This window comes from Phymastichus coffea, unplaced genomic scaffold, assembly GCF_024137745.1.
Source record: "Phymastichus coffea isolate CEN01 unplaced genomic scaffold, Cenicafe_Pcof_1.1 PCOF00083, whole genome shotgun sequence".
Taxonomy (NCBI): Eukaryota; Metazoa; Arthropoda; class Insecta; order Hymenoptera; family Eulophidae; genus Phymastichus; species Phymastichus coffea.
In genome coordinates this window covers 736,242-757,125 of record NW_026706894.1, presented here as the reverse complement: position 1 = coordinate 757,125, position 20,884 = coordinate 736,242, and the positions used below count along the sequence as shown (strand labels likewise).

The window sequence follows — 20,884 nt, the reverse complement described above, 5'->3', positions numbered from 1 at the left end:
CGAAAGCATAAAGCGTAACATCATAAATACTGTAGTTTAGTAAAATTTATAAACGATCTGTCTTGGAAAAAAAGAACACTTTTCTCTATTTGATTTGAAAAATAATAATCTAAATAGGTATATTAACAGATTATTACAACTGAAGATTTTAAAAGAAAATAAGTAAGTTTGGAAGACTAAGAGGATTAAGAAATAAAATTATTTTGATTATGATAAATCTTTATTATCACTTGTTGACTAGATAATATAAAGATTCGTAATAACTGATTTCGATAAAGATACGAATAATGTTCGCGATTACTTAATCATGAGCTTATACGAAATGCAAAGAATTTTTTTATTCGAGAATCACGTATTAATTCTTGCTCTTCAATTTTCTTTGTTATTTTCATTAATAACTACAATTGGATGATTTGTACATTTTCCGATGACTTTTTTCATTTCATTGAAAATCTTCAATCAACATCTTCATTTACATACTCGTTACGTAATTTGATACAATATCATTTTTTTTTCTGAAAGTATCTTCAATGAAGAATGTTCTGCAAGACACAATTTCAATTTTATGGTAATTTGATCACTTGAAAATCAATTCTCATGCCGATCTTTTTTTGTAAAATGAATTGCACACTTTGTTCGTAAAATTAGAAATAAGTACGTATTTAAATTTCCGGAAAGAAGATAATTCTTCCTTAAAGCTTTGTAATCACAAATTATAATCTAAATTTTTGTATTGAATTTTTCTTCTTTACACGTAATATTTTTTAATTACAGATAAATGAACAAGGAACTAAATACACAAATATAATACACATAACAAACGCACGAATGTATTTGTGCATTATATACGTTCATTAGACATTTTCAGACAAGTTGCATCATAATATTCTCTCGATTGTGCTCTGCGTGTTGTGCGTCGTTTCAAATCACGCTCGTAAAATAAAACAAACTGTACATTACTAAGAAGGGTGCGCAAGATTAGCATATAGCAATTGTGGATAAAGGGACGGCCTCGACAGACTTGCAAACTTCTCTTCGTTCGCGCACTTGTGAAATGCGTGGTTTGAGCTTGGAAGAGGGTGGGTAAATTGACATTGACTAAGACTCATTTTTTATTGAGAGCGAAAAACTATTCGTACGCAAGTTTTGCAGCATAATTAATCACGACGCGCCTTTTAATATCAATTCACGCAATCGAGATTAAAGATTGGCCTTAGGATAACTAGCTATTTGTTTTTTCTTTTCGCTGTCGGCGATTTTCGTCAGCGGAAAAAATAAAAATAAAATATATATTTATATGTATATCATTCGCAATCGCGCTATGGACACTCAAAGATACGACGATTCGGGTGTGCGTTACTTTTTTTTGTTCGTTATGAGAGATAATTGTCAGCACAAGACTTCCTTGTCTTTTTACGATCCTCACTAGTACGTTGTTTTTGAAAACTATATTTATATTTATATTTATATTTATATTTATATATTTATATTTATATATATATATACTTTTGTCGCATTGTAACATTCAGTTTTTTTGCTCATTTATCATACACGAAGAAACGATTCTTGTTTATTCGACTACTTCAAATAGCGGAATTCAAAGTTCTCGTCTTTGCGCTAACATAGTTGCGCAAAGTATATTTACAGGTATTGAGCTTTTTTATATCGCACGTGCTTCCATTACACCACAGCTGAAAAGAAGAGTATCTGTCTATACTGCGATCGACAAAGACTATACCTATATACTCGTACTCGCCGAAGAGGTTATATATATATATATATATATATATATATATATATATATATATATATATATATAATAAAGTTCATGTGTCGTTCGCGTCGCAGAGAACGTCGAAGCTTTCACTGTTGTTTTTTTACGGAAGCGACAGGTCTTTGTCGTGATAATGTACAGCAGCAGCAGCAGCAGCGAGTCAGTGCCAGAGTTGTAACCTCCTGCCTGGGGGCTATGTAGCGTAGTGCGGGTGGTGAGGATGATGCGGTGGCTCGCCAAGCCACGAGTCCGGCGAGGGCGGAAAGTCGGGGTAAGCGGCGGCCGCGCCCCCGCTGTTTGCCCCACCGCCAGCGTTGGAAGCACCCCCGCCACCACCGCCACTGTTGCCACCACCCGTTCCGCCGCCGCCACCGCTCGATTCGTTGCTCAGATCCGAGGCTGGCCCGGCTACCATTCCACCGGGGCCACCTGACAAAGTCACATAAACAGCGTTACTGATTGCAGCTCATGCTTTTTACCTCTTTCTTTTCTTTTTACTCATGGGTTGCTAGGTGAATTTTTTAAAAGTCTTGACTTTCGGAGCCGTTCCTCAATCACATATTCATAGTCGTTGCAATGTATCGCTAGTAATAAATCCACCCAAGCATGCTCCAGATTATTGAACAATGAGTTTAATCTTACCAAGCGTCGTGTAAACGGAGAGTCCAGCATCCGGTGGATATGGGAATTGTGGTGGCAAGGACGGCGATCTAGACGTGGACAGGTAAGGAGGCGTCGCTGCACCAAGGTAACCACGCGGTGGACCACCACCACCGCCCCCACCTCCTCCGGGACTTGCGCCTTCGCCGTCCAAACCCATGTTCACCGTGCCGTAACTGTCGTTGCTCAGATCTGTTCAATCAAAAATTCATCGCTCAATGAAATATATCTCTCGATCAACCCTTAAAGCTAACGAAGTACCATGGAAAAAAACACAACATTCCACGAGAAACATCGCCGCACGCAGGGACCATAAATTTGAGTGACACGCACATCACCACGCGTTAATGCGCGTGCGAGAATTATCATTGACCGACGGGAGTCATCTGCCCGGGGGCTGTTACTTGATCGAACTGCTCGATATAGGCCGCCGCATCGCCTGGAAATAATTAAGCGCGCGTGCGCAAGTGGCTTGTCCATGCCAATTCACTAATGCGTCTTCCACACGCGATCGCTTACCTGCTCACGAATCTTCTATATGTCGTGTGTGTGTGTGTGTGTGTATGCACTTTGTAACATATGACTCGTGTTCTTTTTACAGCTCTGTTTATTTTTATAACGCGCTTTACCACGGTTTTATTATGATTTCGTTAGCTTATCAGTCTTTCAATACAATATTTACATCGATGAAACGCAACAAAAAAATTCATTAAAATATCGCACTAATAAATCCCGAATATATATATACGTATGTATATGTATATAACGAATGCCGGTAGAATCCGCAAAAAGCGTATAACGCTGCGCAATCTTTTTGAAATCTCGGACGCAGCAGCGGCAGCAGCAGCCATAGTTAGCCGTAGCAATCTCCTGAATATTTGACGAAGTCTATCCTTCGAGAGTTTTCTCTTGAGCGTAGTCGCATAGCGTATTTTTCTCCTCCTCCCTTCCTTCCTCTTTAATGAAAAACTTTCTGCTGCTTTTGCAGATTTCCACCGAAAATTCATGGCCGTATACTTTTTCTTTCGCTGATTAAAAGTTTTTTTCTTCTCGCGCGTCATTTTTTTTTTTCTTTTATCGACGACGCTACGACAAGTATGCGGATTTCGGGTGTACGAGCTACGTATATACGATAATTATCGCAACACAGTGAATATGACAAACAAGTATCTTACCGTGATGGCCGAACGACGAATCAAGATCGACCTTCAGTTCGTCTTTGTCAAGCAGTTTGTCGTGGCGTGGCGAGTGGCCGCCGCTGCCTCCTTTCATACTACGGAAATATTGCGACCATCTCGTTCTGCCTGCGTCCTTTTTCAACCTCTTCTCTTTCGCTCTCCTGCGCGTAAAATCATTCTCGTTGATATTTACGAAGCTTCTTTCTTGCGAAATCAAGCAGAAGTGGCGGTGAAGGATAACAACTTACCTATTTTGAAACCAAACTTGAACAACGCGCATGTCAAGTCCGGTATCCTGCGATAGCTGTTCCCGTACATGCCTCGCCGGTTTCGGACTGTTGTTGTAGGCAAGCTTCAACGTTTCCAATTGTTTGGCCGTAATTGTTGTTCTTGGTCTTTTGTTCGGTTGATCACCGTCCAAACTGCCGCCGTCGGCTAATTCTGCTTACACCAACACAACATCGAAGCGGTGGTAAACAATTGCACGAGCGAAAGCATCGAGGCCGTATCGCAGGGCTTCAAGTCGATTGGAGAGAGAGAGGGAAGAAGTAAAAAATTTGTTTGTGCCTACCAAGTTGCGTACCTTTGGCTTTGGCCTGCTCGTAGTCGGGCTTGCAAATGAGCTTGGCATCCTCCATGAGGTAAAACTCATCGCCCGTGTCGAGCTGCCTGGAGCACATCGCGCAGAGGAAGCACGTCAGATGGTAGACCAGATCCTGGGCGCGACGCACCACTTGAGAGGGCGCCAGGCCCTGGCCGCAGCCAGCGCACTTTGTACCGAAACGCCTGCCACACCAACGGCAAGCAACAATTTCATATTACATTCATACATTTATTGCCCGCTGCAGCAAGTAGTGATGAGAGGCTTCGACGCGACGCGCGCAAGCTGCCGAGTACAAAGTAAAAATTGATACTTACTTGAAAAAGTCGTCCTTGCAGAACACGTGTCCGTTGCGAGCGTAACACTTGTCCGCCAGTCTTACACCGCAGTCACGGCAAGTGAGACAGCCGGCGTGCCAACACCTGTCCATTACCCTCAGCACGTACCTGTCGAGGATCACTTCCTGACATCCGCCGCACTTTGGTATGGATGCTGCAACACAAATGTTCGTTCGCGACGTTACTTTGACTCGTCTCGCATTAACAGCCCTACATGTATCGTCGTCTTTCAATTTCGGACAAACATTGCGTCTGCTTTCTGATATGACTCGCAGAGCCCGTCACGGAAAAATACCGCTAGGTCAATGACTACATGTCTCCCAAAACTATACAGTTCCTTACGTCATTTATCTCTCATCTGTCGCTAGGATATACGATACACACTTGACTCGTCCGAAAATTTCAAGCTTTGAAGCGCAATCTGCGAATCAAAGCACCCGATCATCGCAATCCGATAAAGTCATTATATCGCGCTAAATATACCTGTTTATTAATCGATAAGGCGAAAAGCCTCTTACAAAACGATCAAATCATGGAATCTTCGCATTTATTTCGCGATGATGTGCGCCTTCATGGCTTTTTGCAGTTTAACGACTTGTCGAAAATACATACTCGACGGCGATTTCAATCGCCCAGAATTATCGCTTCACCTGCTTCATTGATAACGCCTTATCACTTCACAAAAATGTATCAATGCTGGAACTCGCAATTCAGCATAGTTATAAAATTTATGGCTAGCTGGTATGCGCTAATAACAGTATATCGCTCTGCTGTTCTGCATACAGCTCGGACCGTTGGATTGCTTGAAATTTATTTTATCGTGCCAATACGACATAAAGTGAACGAATACTTCAAAATAGCAATTGTATAATTGATGCATAACACTTTAAGTACTCTGATAAATGCACTTTTTTAATTACACATGTGGTACAGACTTTTTTGTGCGAAATGTGATGAGAGAGCTCAGAACGAAGTGCAACGTCAAAAATTGTATTGTTATCGATGTGCAAGCTAGGAATCTATAACTGTCGAGCGAGGCGCAAATGATTTTGGGAACGTCAATCAAATCATTGTCACATCGGTCGGAATATTAGGCTGACAGATTGATTCAAAAGCAATAATAGGGTAATTTAATGCACGTGAAACTACGGCTTTGCGTGCATAATTGATTTCAGTTTCGCGCGTCGAAAGGTCGACGAAGGCAAGTCGTTGGGTAAGGTGACGCGGAAGAAAGCCTGCGCTGAAACTAAATGCATCCTCGATGAGAACTTACAATAAAGAATATCTGGAAGATTAGGTGGCAATCCAAGCTCCGCAGCCGTGTGCCGATGCTCCAGTGGATGCATAGTCCTGGAGTCGCAACCTATCATAGAGCCAGTGCTACTGCTGCTCGAGTGACCGTGAGACTCGGGGCTGCTCTGGGGTGGAGTCAGCACTTCGGCCCTCGCGCGATAAGCACTATCCAACGACAACACTTCGCAGCCGATCATCTTGTCGATGGCTTATTGTTCATCATTCGACGGCGGACACACAAGACGCACACCGAAAAGCACACTACGACACGCCGACTGCACCCACTTACTTACTGCCCGGCTATCGCGGGCGAGTGCCGGCTTTATTCGCGGAGCTTATCGACGCGATAAGCGCCAGCCTCGTGGCCCGTCGGACGACAAGTGCCTTGCTTTGACCCAGCGCTTTGACATCTTATTCGTTTGCCGACTCGCCGCCGATCGCGGCGTACCGCGCGTTGCCACGCCGTCTCTCGCCACCACTCGTACCCGATCCTCGAGCGACAGCTTGCCGAGCGTAGGCGGCGGGTGCGTGTGCGCGCGCGTGGCAGTCGCACCCCTGAGCGTACGAGAGCGCGTGCTCGACTGTCGGCAACCGAGCTGGCTGCGCCCTCGCGGCCGCCGCGTCGTGGCGCGCACGTGTCGATATCGCGGCGGGGGGCGCCGAACCCGCGATTGGCCGGCCGCCTCACCCCGGCTCGCGCTTGGGCGGCGCAGCGCCCAAGCAACTCAGGCCGCCCTCTCCCTAGGCACACAGCCGCGCAGCATCAACATGGCGCGCATCCTCTGTCGAGCGCGCGCGCGCACGCGATACGCAGGAGTATCGCCGAAACGCACCCTTTTCTTGCGACTCCTCCAGCGCGCGACGTTGCGCGGTTTCCCATCGACTTTGCGTCGATTGCCAAGTGGCCCGGCACGATCGATAAGAATTTTCTTTTATCAATCGTCGCGCCATGGCACTTGTGCGCCTGGCTTTATTCAAGTTCACGCGTATCGAGTGTACTGGAACCATTGGCGCGCGTCGAGTTACGGTGCAAGGTGTCGCCGCTATTATTCCTTCTTTCGTCGTTCATTGGAATGAACAAAAAGATTGTCTCTGGCAAAGCAACGGATATTTTTTTGGTTGCGAGCGCGCGAAGTAACATCGAAAAATGAATTCATAACTTCGAAAAATGTTTGATGCATCGTCGACGAGCGCGCAATATCCGACGGCAATTCCTAAGTCACTATTTTTTTTTTCTCTTTCGTTCGCGCTATATGAAAAAGTACAGAGCCGGAAGAATCTCGGTCATGCTATGAGGGATAGCAACGTATCTCTCGCGAATGCGAGAGGGAAGATGGGTTTTGAAATAACGAAACGGCGAAGAAAGAAAAATTGAAGCTCGCGAGCGGATATTGAAAATTCACGGACGAAGGCTGACGACGCCATTTTATAATCTCAGCCGTGCGCGTTCGCTATCATTGCTCTGCGCGCCCACCAACAATATTTCCCCTTTTCTTCGTCGCGACGCCATTCCACTACTCCTCAAAGCTTTTTACGACTTTACTCGCAGGGTCGCTGCGGCAACTGCGAGCTGATTTGTGGCTTACTGTTTAACGGTTTTATTTGATAAAATCGTTAAACGTTGGCGTTTATTCAGTACAAGCTCGTTCGTCAAATAAGCAATTAATACAGGTGTTTGCCAGTCATCGCTGATTTTATATGTACACGGATTGTCCAATTATCATTGATAAAAATGCAACCATTAACGAGATCCACGATGCGGTTGAGCTCACGAGAAAAGAGAGATTACTTTTCACGAAATTCGGAAAATATTAAAATTGCAGAGCAAACGTTCGCAGAAAAAAGGGAAGCTCCGTTGGTATATTCAAGCCGGAGAAGTAGAACCATAAGTTTTCCAACTTTAAAGCGCAATTCCAACTAAACAGCACAAATCAACGTCAACGTCGCAGTAGCAGTGCTACGGTTAGCGCGCACAATAAATCGCAGCCCCGTAAAAATAAACGGCATTAATTTTTCCAAAACTAATTTTCGGCGCGGCGTAGCTTCGGCAAAATTGCGCGGCTGATAAACTATCCGTGCAGCGCGCGAATAAAGCTTTACTCGAAATATTTATCTGTTAGAAAGTGGGTGGAGGGAAGCTCGCGCAGAAGAAAAGGAAGAGGAAGGCTGTCGGCACGCCTCCGCGCCTGAAAAAACGGAGCTTCTCGCATGCTATTTTGCCAACGTAGCTGGAGCCCTTTGTCACTCCTTTGTGCTTTCCTGCGCGCGTCGTCGTCGTCGTGGCAAGTATTACCAAGCCCCCAAGTATATATCTCGTCCTTCTAGCTTTTTACTCGTCCACCCTTTTTTATTTTTCGCAATATTTTTTTCGTATCTCGACTGTACTACCAGCCTCTTACTCGCTTCTACGCTTTATTCGTTTAAATCGCCTTTTTTTTCGTTCTTCTCATCTCAGCGTTCCACGCTTTGTTCCGGACTGATATTGTGCTAACCAATCTTCTTTAGATTTTTTTTCGCCTTTTCTTCCTTTCTCTTAAGTGGTATTGACAGTACAATTTGAATAATTCGTGCTTTTTGACTTTGTAAGAGTGGAGATAGTCAGGACTGCGTGTGTATGAAAAATTCAAAGGGAAAAGGTTCAAAGTTCGTTGAAAGCTTGATTCAACATTTGTTCGGTTCGCCAGTAACTGAATCAACAAAATCAATTATTCTCTTATTCGCGAATGAATGATTTTGTAATTTTAGAGAAACAAAGAAACCATTAACGAGAACCCGATGAATAATAGGATCCGAGAGAATTTAAACGCACGGATAATGCGAAAGATTTAGTAGTAAGCTTCAACTTTCATACAATTATAAATTATTTGACATTTTCTAAAAACCAACCAAACACATTATCAAAGTAATTGAATTATAGCATTCATAGTATGCCGAATATTGATATTCATGATCCCCATAAGACTCCTTTTCATCCATATCAGGGCAAATAGGTAGCAGCAGTAGCAGCAGCAGCAGCGCAAATCACACAAAAGAGCAGAAAACCTGTTACAGGAGCAAGCGAGCCGTTTAAGCCACGGCTCGCTCCTATACAATGCGTGAAATTGAACGTCGCCCATAAATAACGTCGATCCGTATACGTATATATATTCAACCCTCAGACCATTAGCGATCGAGAAACGAATTCAAATCGAGCCCGTCCGCCGCAGTTTTACCCCATTAACGCATATGGTTTCCCAATGTGTGCGTAGAGCTTTGCTCCGTCAAAAATTAATATCCAGCTGAAGTTGAGGCTCGTTGGGCGTCGGAAAAATACATTTTGCGTGGCTTTTAAAAGGCCTGGATAAATTGTTCAATGTGCACATGCGCGCGAGGAGTGCTAGAGGTATGTACGCTACCGATGGCCCATCGCATGGCGCCCGCGCGACCCGAAGGAGCGTTTTAATCATCATGATTTTATTAGACTTTTGCCTCGCTTTCGTTTTAATCTTATTTCGTTGGTGCTTTTTCTTTCCCTCTCGCTTTGTTTTGCCGCGCGCTACTGGCGCTGAACGCGATAGGGGGTGACAAATTACACGTGTTTCTGTTTTGCTGTTTTATCGCTACGTTTTATGTCATTTTTATGGTGCTCTTCGTGAAAAAAACTCCTCTCTCTCTCTCTCCTATTCATGTCGAATTCTCACTTTGATCATCATTCAGTCGCATGCAAAAGACAGAATCCATCTTGGGCAAAAAGTACAATCACACTTGCATCGGTGATAAAATGTTGGAAATCCCTCAAAATCGGGATTCAGTGAAGGGACAAAACGGAAACCTTTATTAAGCGACTTTTTTTTTTTCTTTTGATATCTTGCGCCAGGAGAAAAGACTCAACCGTATACACACACTTGGGCTTGTCGATTATGAGAAAGCACACGGAGACAAGGTGCCATAGTCGGCACAGATGTGCTATTGTTCTTGCGGGAACGCGAGACGTATATATATATATATATATATATTGGTAAAAGCTTTGCCGCTCGCATCGGAATCGACGGTAGTATTGAAGGTGTATATATCGCGAGGGAGAAAAAAATCAACAGTGCCCCGAAACGGAGAATATTTATATATCTGTTGGAGTCGCGCCGCAGCGGCCTGAGTATATCGCCCTCTTTTCTCTTTTTTTTTATTTTGTGCTTCGACTTCGCTACGCGGAGTGCTTTATGCCATTCGCGTTCGGTAGCAAGATTTGTTGAAAGAATCAGGCTCGTCTGTTCTATTTTTTTCTTTTTTTACTAGCTGAAACAGAACCTTTTTTTTTGTTGTTTGGTTGATCAATTTATTGGAAAAGAACATTCTGTTATAACATTCATATTTTTCTAGATGATGTTGGTGTCCATGAATGAAATATAACGCTTCATGATATTCGAAAGTGAAGAATAAATCACAACAAACGTTAGTAAAATACATTTACAGCAGACAAATGACTAATGACACGGTTGCGCATGTTATAATTCGGCGCAGTGAAAGCAACGAGCCCGGCAACAAAGAATTAATTTGTATTTCAAATCAAGCCTCTCTCTTGACGTCTCGTTCTCGCATACTGTACAATCGAGCCGCGAACATTTCACTCAATCATCGCGGAGGTACGCAAGAAACCTTTCCAGCCTACAGTCAGTCGTCGTGTCCCCTCATAACTCTCTCTTCCTCCTGAAGTCGTAGCGTACGTGTGCCGTATACAGAGGGGCGGACAATGACAGGTCCCACTCATTGTCGAGCACCCCTGCGGTGTTTATCGCCGCGCTCGACTGCAATCAGGGGGTTGCTCTGCGCCCCCGGAAGAGGAGCCACGGCCAGTATAGACATTTCTCTGGAGCGCTAAATTGATTAACCAGTAACGCTGCAGAGGGGGAAGAGAGAGAGAAAGAATCCTATGGCTGATCTCCTGAAATATTTATTGCCGATTCCCTTCTTTCGCGCGATGTGCACGATTACCACCGACTTTTCTTTTTTTACCCTGTATTCCCTGCAGATACGCGTATTGGCCATGCGTTATTCGTCAGTCTGGTTGTTTGCATGCGTGTTACGAAACAAAAATTTTTTTTTCAAGCTTTTTCCTCTATTCGGACAGTTTTTTGCTTCAGCGCTTGAGTTTGGCCGTTGTCATCATTAGCGACCTTTTTTCCTTTTTTTCTTCTTTTTCTTTTTTTATCTGCGGGGCGACAATCCGATGTACAATTAGAATCTCACGGTGTATGCAGAGGGCATATTCTGACAATTAGCGTCTTTTTTATGTAATCGTCAATTTTCTTTTCTTGCGTCATTCTGTGAAGCGTTCGCCCGTGAAACAAATAGCAAATTACTGGCTTTGTAGTTAGGATTTGTTTTATCGTACCAAACTTGTTGTTAACAAGTAGCAGTTTTCTCAATTGTTTAAAGACAGCAAGAAAATAGAAGTGAACGCGATATTTATTATAAAATTAAAAATTGTCGTAAAAAGCAACGTACGCAGGATGCGCGTGCAGCGATAGCAGTAAAAGTGTCATCCGACAATGAAGTAGCGCACAGCGATAACAATTTTTCAGCGAGCACAATAGCCACTCCTATCCGCGTGCAGCAGCATCAAAATTTACAGCTTTACATAAATTCCGAAAAAATTTTCGCCTCGTCTTCGATCGGATTACATCGTATATTCAAGGAGAAGCTAGGAGGAAAAAAAGGACAAAAACGGTCCATATGCCGCAGGTGGGCACAAAGAGCACACAGAGATCGTGGCAGCGGCGGTGGCAGCGATAACCATAAAATAAATCGCATGCACATACAGTGCCTAAAACCAATCGCATTAATAAATCCGAATGCTCTTCCGACCGATAAAAACCGATGCCTTGCGCCCCCTACCACCCGACGCAGCCGACGTACACGCGCGTACGCATGCACACACATACACACCTACCCTCGAAAAACGCAAAAGGGAATTGTGCAAACAAGTATAAAATACGAACAATGTGCCTGCGGAGCTGGCTAATACGCGACGCGCGTACGCATGCACCTATATCACAGTGCGCGCGTATCCATCCGAGTTACGGATAAAATAAGGGAAAATACGTACATACGCATGTACAAGATCACAGACGTATGAGGGGGAGAAGACGCGTGCATCGTCGACTTGCGATCTAGAGTCGAGGGTTTACTTAACAAATATAGTTAGAGAGAGAGAACCTGCTCATATTTTATGGTTATCTGTCTGTACGATGCACATAGACAAATGATTTTTATCATCGCAGAACTCGAGTATGTGCTCATCTGCCACTACAACTGACGAGAAGATCAATTGTTTCTAATAGAAATCAAATTGGAAAACTTTGAACGTTAAACATTGATGACTCACGCTAGATTAGCTATGATGTTTTCATAATTATTTAGAAAGAAATTTAAGATTAATTGTGTAATGCTAATCATTGTTTTGAAATGTATTCGATATCAATTAAAAATTGTAAATGTCAAAAAAGTCTAAGTGGCTCGTTTTAGTTGCTGAATTGTAGAAGTCAGTTGAACTTTTCAACGAAATCACTCGATTTCAAAAGCTGTCAGTCATTATATATAGATCAAACATAGTCACGTATTTATCAAAAAGTCTCATCCATTCGTGCATATGAACTTTCAATATTCGTAGCAGGTAGAAACCAAAACTCTCAGAGCAAACTTTCGGTAAGCTCGCAATAGATTAATTTTGCGCAATTTGAACTACAAAACCTCTGTACATACACAAGGAACACCTGCGCACATAGCATCTGTAATACGACCCGCAGCCACGAAATCAAACTCAACCATGCAATTTTGTTTTTTATTTTGCCGTAACGTAGCCACACGATTGACGGCTCGGTATAAGCTGTTCGCGATAAAAGCCTAGGCAAGTATATATCCATCCCACGTTAGACGATTTGCACATGGCTCCATGGATCATAGGGTGAACGTGCGCGCGCGCGTGTGTATTTAAGCATTATGTATGCGTTGAGCGCCGCCCATTCGTCCGATTCACGCATATGGGGACATTAGCTACCCCATTACCCGTTTTATTCATGCGCCACTGCGAACTATCCGTCATCTTTGGCCCTTTTCTCTCTCTCGTCTTTCTTTTTTTTTTCTTTACTGTTGAGTGCTCTGGTGCAAAATCGAGTAATTCTCGTTTATACTTATATAACGATACTTCAAGCGACTTTCTGCAAGCTAAACGCACAGAGGAGTCGTGCAATTGAATTATATACTGAAAATTCATTCTGAAGCTGATTAATTGCTGGATTCTCTGCTGCTTTATAAATCTTTCGTGCCGATTGAAGGTCAACAGTCAAGTTTTTCTAGTATTGTAAGTATATACTAAACTTTAATACGTATAATTGAACTTTGAATTTCCATGTGTTGTATTTTGAAAATACGCCACTTTCGCGAATGGATAAATAAGACTTCTACGGAGATCAATGGCTCGTACTATTGATCTCCGTATCAGTCTGGTTTATCTATTCACGTTCGATTGCCATATCAATTTTATTTTATCAATTTGAGAGCAACAATAAATAAAAATCAAAGTAAGTAAAGTACCTATGAAAATGAGAGAAATCGCTATTCAAAACTCAAGTTCAATTTCATACCATACTCGCTTGAGTTTTATCGTTTCAGCCTCATGAGGGGATATAGGGATGGAGGGATGTGGATGAAACTCACGTAAGCAAGGCCTTACATTTTATACCGATCACATTTTAGGCTGTTTTCTTCGAACCGTCAACTTAGAATGATTTCTAGAATAACATTAATTTTTTTTAGAAAATTGAAATAAAATTTAATTGAATTCGAACGATACCTACCGCGAAATTTAACTTAGCCTATCTGACATGAGTTAAAAAAATTAAATTTGAAGATGAATATGGCATTTTTAAGTATCATTACTCCCATCCTGAATTTGTTTTCCGTTGTGTAGCTAATGAAAAAAAAAGTAATTTGTTTTGAAAATTTGACAAAAAATTAAAAAAAAAAAGTAATTTTCAAAAGAACGTCCTTAAAGTATTCTCACCCAGGAGATCGTACGTTTGCACGTATCACAGCATAAACAAAGTGGATAGCCGCGTATCGCGGGCTTGCACACAGAGAAGACGAGAAGCGCGAGATAAAAAAAAAAGAAGCGGGGGAGCTCTTATCACCCTCTCGCTCGTCGTCGCATATAAGCGCGCATCATTCATTGCACCGAAAGCACGCGCGCGCGCGACGAAACGAAGCGTGTGCAGAGCATTTAGCGAGTACATTAAGAAAATTGCCGGGCTTAGCTCTCTCTCTCTCTCTCTCTTTCTCTGCGTTCGTCGCGAAACTGGGGGACGCGACTTTAGGGTCAAGTGAAACTTCTATACGGGGGGATAGTGAGATGATGGCTTTAATCTATTACCGGTTTGTCCTCTCTCTCTCTCTCTCTCTCTCTCTCTCTCTCTCTCTCTCTCTCTCTCTCTCTCTCTACCGAGTGGCTTCTTGTTATACGCTCGTTTGCAGACAGCACACGCGTGCACTTACGAGCGGCCTCGTTTATTATTCATGCTGAACCGAGAGTTAAGTCCCCGAATTATCGAGGATTCGAAGTGCGATGCTAGTCGATCTGAGATATTATGCGGGCGATGTTTTCGATCTTCTTCTAAGAGCTCTTGCGTACTATGCGTAATTATTTGGTCGTGACGCAGAGAGAGAATGATTTATGTGAAATGGCATGAAATTGAAAACGATACGGATTAAAGCTTGTGAAAGGCCATAAAGTTTTGACGTGTTTTCATTCGGCAGTAGCTGTTGAATGTTTTTATGATTACACTGATTGGAAGCTCGAGCATGTGTCTATTTATATATTTGGGTCGGAAATCCATCTACACAATCACGTCTGTCGAAATCAAGTTTATTCAAGATGTAATCTTAAAAATGACGATGCATACTAGCGAGAAACAATCGCGTGACAAGCTCTCTACGTACGCATGATTAGATCGGCACTCGATCAAATCGATCGTTAGATAATGAGTTCGAAAATTTTCCTACAACTACTCGAAGAATTACTCGGTGAATGTCAAGCCGTTACATGTATGTACAACAACTTCTGTAGAAAATTAATTCATCAAAATGTCTTTAACCCGTTCAGCCATGCCCGACGAATCAGGGCCCGTGTCGTTTTTTCATTTCCGCTTGTGTTATTATTTTTTTTTCGGTGCAGATGCTCATGGCGGCGTGGACACGCACAAGGTGTCGAGGTCGAATGATTTCCGGCTGGTCGCCAGCGCCGGAAATCGCAAAGGCAAAGGCGCACAGCTGAGGACCAATGTAACTCGAGCGCAGTGCGGCGCAGCCCTTTCGCGCAATAGGTATAATACGGATTCCCGCGTCAAGTTACTCGCAAGCAAGCGACGTTTGACGCTGATCGACACTCACCACTCGCAGTTCGAACTCATTGCCATCCCCTAAACATCTTCGTGTGGTTTCCCTCCTCTCTCTAGCAATTGTGTTATTTCAAGCTACGTAGGCAGCCGCCGGACATTTGATAGTCTTCGCCAGCACGCGCTCGAGAGCAGCAAGCGCTTGTGCAACGATGCACGCGTTTATTTACTTGCCTTAACTGCGAAGATGGATCGGCTTTTCGAATGGATCCCCTGTTTTCCTTTGGCAAAAGCATAACTCGTCCGATGAGCTTTAACGAGTAATATTTTGTTTTTTCTTGGCCAGACGTGGTTTTCACACTAGTTCAGTTGGCGTCGCGCTCTTTACCGCATGCGTTTAGCTTCGCACGTCGCCTAATGAAATTGCTTGCAGAAATCAATACGCTCTACATTTTGCAAACCCAAAATCTTCTAATATATGCGTTAGGTGCCAAAGCGAAGTAGCAATGCAAAATTCAATTTCTGCAAGTGCACCTAATTTTAGACCTACCCTTTTACCAGCCAGCCAAACCCATATTACATACGTGCATATCGAACGATATCATTTCTTTTGACGCAAATAGCTGAAACTATGATAACGAAGACAAGCAAGATAGATATATGGGCTAAATAGGCGTCAGACCATTAATATTCACGTCTAAACTCACTCCCATGTATAGTTCGAGCGTAAAATTAAATTCTCACATTATATCACAGTGTCCAGGAAGGGGGTACTGCTGGCCCATCTCTCGCGGGATAACTTGAGCAGCGTGTCGGAGTGGAATTCGCCAGGGACGATACGCGCAGTACTGTGGCCATCGAGCCCAAGTGTATATTATCGCGGCTCGCAACATATTGCCCGAACAAGTCGAGGACCCGAGTTCGCACGCTTCGCCGTCCGCGTGCACGCGCGCTCGATTTGGCGCCGCGAGCCTACGCCCTCAAAGTTTATGGCGCGCTCCGACCTTGTCAGTCGAGTTTACGAGGCAGTTCTAAGTGATATAAACTGCACTGCTTTCGCTATGGGAAAATGCCGCTTGCCAATTCAAATTCACCGTGTCGCTACAAGTGTTTCGTTTGCGATCGATCGCGATCAATTCCTTGGCATCGACATGTTCAAATTGAACCGCTCTCGGTCGATCGCGATACGAAAAATTAGACGGCGCGCCAGATGAACGTTTCAGTCGATTTTCTCGCATCAATTATTAAAGCGTGCATGCGCGCCACTCCGTAACGTATGAATAAATCTGTTTGCGCTGTGGCGCTCTCTGCGCCAATGCCCCGACGACGTGAGGCGATCGAGCGTGTGCGGATTAATCGCCAACGAGAGATTCGAACGTAAAGCTCGTTTGTACAAGGATTAACTTGTCCCCAATCCAAAGCGACTAGCTCTCCGCAGACGTCATCGACAGCACTTTTCTCGCTTACAATGCGACACGCGTGCGCGCAGTCCGCCCTTTCCGAAGCTTTCCCATGCGTTTCTGTGCTTCAATTCGATAAGGCACAACTTCTGACGTATCGTTCTTTCATTGTTTTTCACAATCTTCATCTCATTTATGTCGAATGTTACAAGCTTCTCAAAACTTTCTTTTCCATATGTTTCTCCAATTTTTCTCGTGGTCGTTAATAAAACAAGTCAACAAAAGTAAGCTACGAACTAAACAACATACGAAATATATATTGTCGACCAAGCACACAGATAATATCCATATTGCGTGTAATAAAACAAAAGAAAATATCTCTTGCCCCCATGTTTCAATATAGCGTGCACTTCCTTCTTTTCACGTCGGTCCCACATACAGAAAAAAAATTTCTCTCGCACACACACACACACACACACAGGCTAATAAAAACACAAAAGAAAAACTTGTGCAAGAAAAAAAAGAAGAAGAAGAAAAAAGAGTTGTATCTACCAAGCAAACGGAGAAATAACACACGAAGAGGGAGAAAGATAAAAAAGGAAGCAAAGGTTCTCCAGAGGACTGGTCGGAGAGAGGGCTCGTACACACATACAGGGAGAGAGCGAGTGAAACAGAGCTACGAGAAGGACGTTGCTGTTGGTTGGCGGGGGCGGCGGGTGGTAGCAGCAGCGGCGGCAGCTCGTCTCCTGGGAAATCAGAGAGACACGGGACGTATACAGTCGTGGCGAGCATTTACCACCACGTGCACCATGCGCCTGCAAAGCTCACGCCCATAACGAGCTCTCCCGCGACGTTCCCCTCTCCTTTGTCTCTCTTTCGCTTGTTTTATCGGTAATTAGCGCTTTTGCTTTCCTTCGATTTTCACTTTTACCTTTTGACCCTCCAAATGGCTTTAGTATTCGTGCTATAAATACAAAAGCCATACTATTTATTAATGAAACGGGGAAAAAATATACGCGACAAGTTTTCTTCAACGGCACCGGGACGACCGAAATTGTACGCGTGCAAGCGCATCGACATCGATCGCCGCGAGAAATAATTTTCCGGCCACGCGTCAAGGATATATATCTATAAATGTTGCGCCGGGGTGCACAGCCAGGCGCGGCACTTTGATGAATGCCAGACACGTGACTTGTATTACGCGTGCACTTGTTCACCACTAGAAAGTGTATACGCCCATGATCAAAAGAACTCCATATTCAGTCTAGTGTCCTTTCGAGGGAATCCTATCTTTTTGCATTATCGACACGCGTGCTCCGTATTATCAATTGTATAGTTATAGCTCTATGTAAACGTCGTTAGGCTACTAACCAAATCATATTTTCAGAAAGCACATGAAAATTGTGAGGATAGAGAGATGCACAAATTGAAGCTTTTTCGAAGCGCTTTATTTACTCTACTTTGAAATACGTAAATAAGTAGTTTCCTGTCGTCCATTTTACCATTTCATATCTAAAGCTGAAAGTGGTTTTCTTTTATTCATTAAAATTAAAAGCAGACCCAACGAAAAAACAGCTACAACTAGGACAGTAAAAAGGGATGAAATAGATATACACGAGCGTCAAGACAAAAGATACGCTTGAGGAGGGAATGACCTCCTTAATCTCAATTATCCTCGCAGGCAAGCTCCGACAGTAGAAGCAACAGCGACAGCGGCACCGCAGACTTGCCGTTAAGTCCGGAATAATTAAAGCGGAAAAGCGGGTAACTCCCTACGGAATATAATCCTAACCTCTCGCTTGCTCCCAGGCTTCACCGTAGTCGTCGCCATCCCCTTGGGGATGTGCGCGCGGCGCCTGTACTAGCGAAACTCCTGCTGCAATACGCAGCCGAAGAACGACCCTGAACTCTAAACGTGGAAATCAAGATCGCCGATGGATGTATGGAGAGTCGACGATCGTTATCCTGACGATACTCGTGGAAAATTGAAAATCGAACGGAATCTGCGGGTCCTAATCATGCGGTTAATTGTCGGAGATATGCATCTCATCTGATATATGTATTCTCACGCCTATTGGTTTACGAAGTGTGTTTAGCGCTCGTGGACGACTGATCGTAGATAATTGTGAATGGCTATGCTGCATGTGGGGACAGAATTGAATCGATGTTTGATTGAATTTAGACTTGGATTAATTGATAAGAGAGCAACCGACTGATGTTTTTTCAGAACAAGTTTGAGTTAGTTAACTGAGATAGAATCAAATTGTTAAGAATTAGTCGTGTCGTTGAGCGCAAAAAAAAACTTGAATTAGGATATTTTACTTATAGTAATATCGCCAATGATTATTATAATCAATTGGGAAGACTAAAGCAAATATGAACAGATATTTGATTTGTTTAGTTGCAGTAAATTTATTAGTCGCTGATCGAAAGCGGGTATTGTGATTGTTTACCTTTTATACCGTTAAAATGAGGCTGTGAAACTTTGTAATTTTAGCGAAAATTTTAATGTAAGAGAACAATTTATTTTCAATATAATGTAACCGTGATCACAATATATCATTTCGTCATCTGTTGACAAGTTGCGCAAAAATAAAAAATTAAATGCCATCACTTCGTTGATTGGCACGTTCATTTGAGCAACATAAAAGATTGACCTTTCCGTGAAAAAATTGGACAGATATTTCAGCGTATATATTCCCGAGCACACTGGCAAACATGGACTTGTTCAATCATTTTAGCACGAAGAAAGTAATCCTTCGGCAGAAAAGCAAAGCATCAGTAGCGAAGTATAAATCACATCTGAAAAATCAGCTAAGTGTAAAACCACAGTGGAGAACTGCAATTGAAGCAAAACCAGTAAGAGCTGTCAAGCAAATAGGGTGCCATCGAAGTCTACGCGCGTGCTTTCCTCGCGCGGGTAATCAACGTAAAATGTATTCGCATGTGCCAAGCGCGAGTCCGCGCGCTCTATTTGCGTTGTTACCGCGCATCACGTGTACACGTAGATAACAATAGCTACAACCGTAATAACTTCCCTTGGGAAGCTTCCTAAGTCGAGTACACGTCTGTCTGGCTTTGCATGCGTATAATACGCCAAACCCTTTGCGTATGCCCAGTGGTCATTTTGCAAAATGGCCGCTGCCACAACTCATAGAAATCACGGATTCCCGAAGTTTTCAATTACGTCAAGTTTTTTTAATTAATCTGTAACAAGTAAGGCGCGTGAAGATTAAAAAGGAGCAAATTGAGTAACCCAGGTATAGCGGGCACTCGAATTGAAATTTGGGGTTGAAGTTTTGAATATCCCCCGCCTCTCGCGCTCTCGTTAGAAAATTAGTGCAGTCGTAAAGTTTGCATAATTACGTTGAACGGGCAAGCAGATAGGGGATCCGTTGCGTTGCCGTAAGCACGTCATTTCGCCGAGGATCACGTTGCTTGCGCGCCCTTCGTTTATTAGTCTCCTGCTATGGTCCCTTTATTAATTGTGTTTACGCTGCATCCCATGGTAAATCTGCGCTATTTGCGGACTTTCAGCAGCCGCGTACTTTTGAAGATAAAAAGGAAGGCGAGTGTGATATCGAAATTCCTCGGTACGCATAATTATTATGAAATCACACTCGATGTATCCTTTTGAAAAAGTGAAAAAACAGAAGAGATCGTGTACGGCCAACATCTCAGCAGGTGTAAAGAGAAAAAAAGGCAAGCCTACTCAGCATCGGCAGCAAGCGAGTTCGTAAAAGCGAGTGAGAGTAAAAACCAGCAGGCGTCCGAGCACAGATGCGTTAACAGTCGGGGCGCGTGCTCGATTTGTATGGGGCGTCATTGTCGGAATATAGCGAGTTCCGCTCCGTATAACTGTTCTCTCTCTCTCTCTTTCTCATTCTGTCTCTCCACCCCCGCGTCGTATATGTCTAACCTACAAAAGTCAACGAGAGTCGAGTCTCTCTCGCGTGTCCCCCTTCCCTTTCGAGCTTTTCTAATCAGCGGATGCGTGTACCTATTAGGGCTGCTCATTGTGCGTGGGTGTACTGGCGCAAGATCCCTGTCACGCGTTCGAGCACGCGGGGTAAAACTACAGCAGCTCCGAGTCACTCGTCACGTCCGGTTATGCCTCGCTTCTTTTTGTTCGCGCACCCGTTCTGCTTGCTTGCTTATTCTCTTCTTTTTTCATGGGCTCTCTTTGCCCCGTGGTTTGAGTTTGAGAGATGTGGGCACTGATTGTCGATGACGAGCCTCGGCTTTTGTGTTGCAACGCTTTATCGATCCCTCGAG

General features: G+C 43.5%; 1 protein-coding gene across 5 annotated transcripts in view; it reads right to left on the bottom strand.

The window, feature by feature from the left end:
* Positions 1-1,841: 1,841 nt before the first annotated feature.
* The window catches only part of LOC131668731 (LIM/homeobox protein Lhx3), a 34,359-nt gene continuing 15,316 nt past the window's right edge, over positions 1,842-20,884 (bottom strand). Inside the window, exons 1-7 of one of the 5 annotated variants that reach the window (XM_058943132.1) lie at positions 5,825-6,411; positions 4,531-4,705; positions 4,184-4,407; positions 3,861-4,053; positions 3,610-3,773; positions 2,417-2,626; positions 1,842-2,203 (exon numbers count right to left, since the gene is read on the bottom strand). In XM_058943132.1, the coding sequence (XP_058799115.1) occupies positions 1,968-2,203; positions 2,417-2,626; positions 3,610-3,773; positions 3,861-4,053; positions 4,184-4,407; positions 4,531-4,705; positions 5,825-6,041 (1,419 nt within the window). In that variant the 5' untranslated portion in view covers positions 6,042-6,411 and the 3' untranslated portion in view covers positions 1,842-1,967. Of the gene's footprint in view, positions 2,204-2,416; positions 2,627-3,609; positions 3,774-3,860; positions 4,054-4,183; positions 4,408-4,530; positions 4,706-5,824; positions 6,412-20,884 lie in introns of those variants that run through there. The other 4 variants (XM_058943131.1, XM_058943134.1, XM_058943133.1 and 1 more) reach the window with 4 other exon arrangements.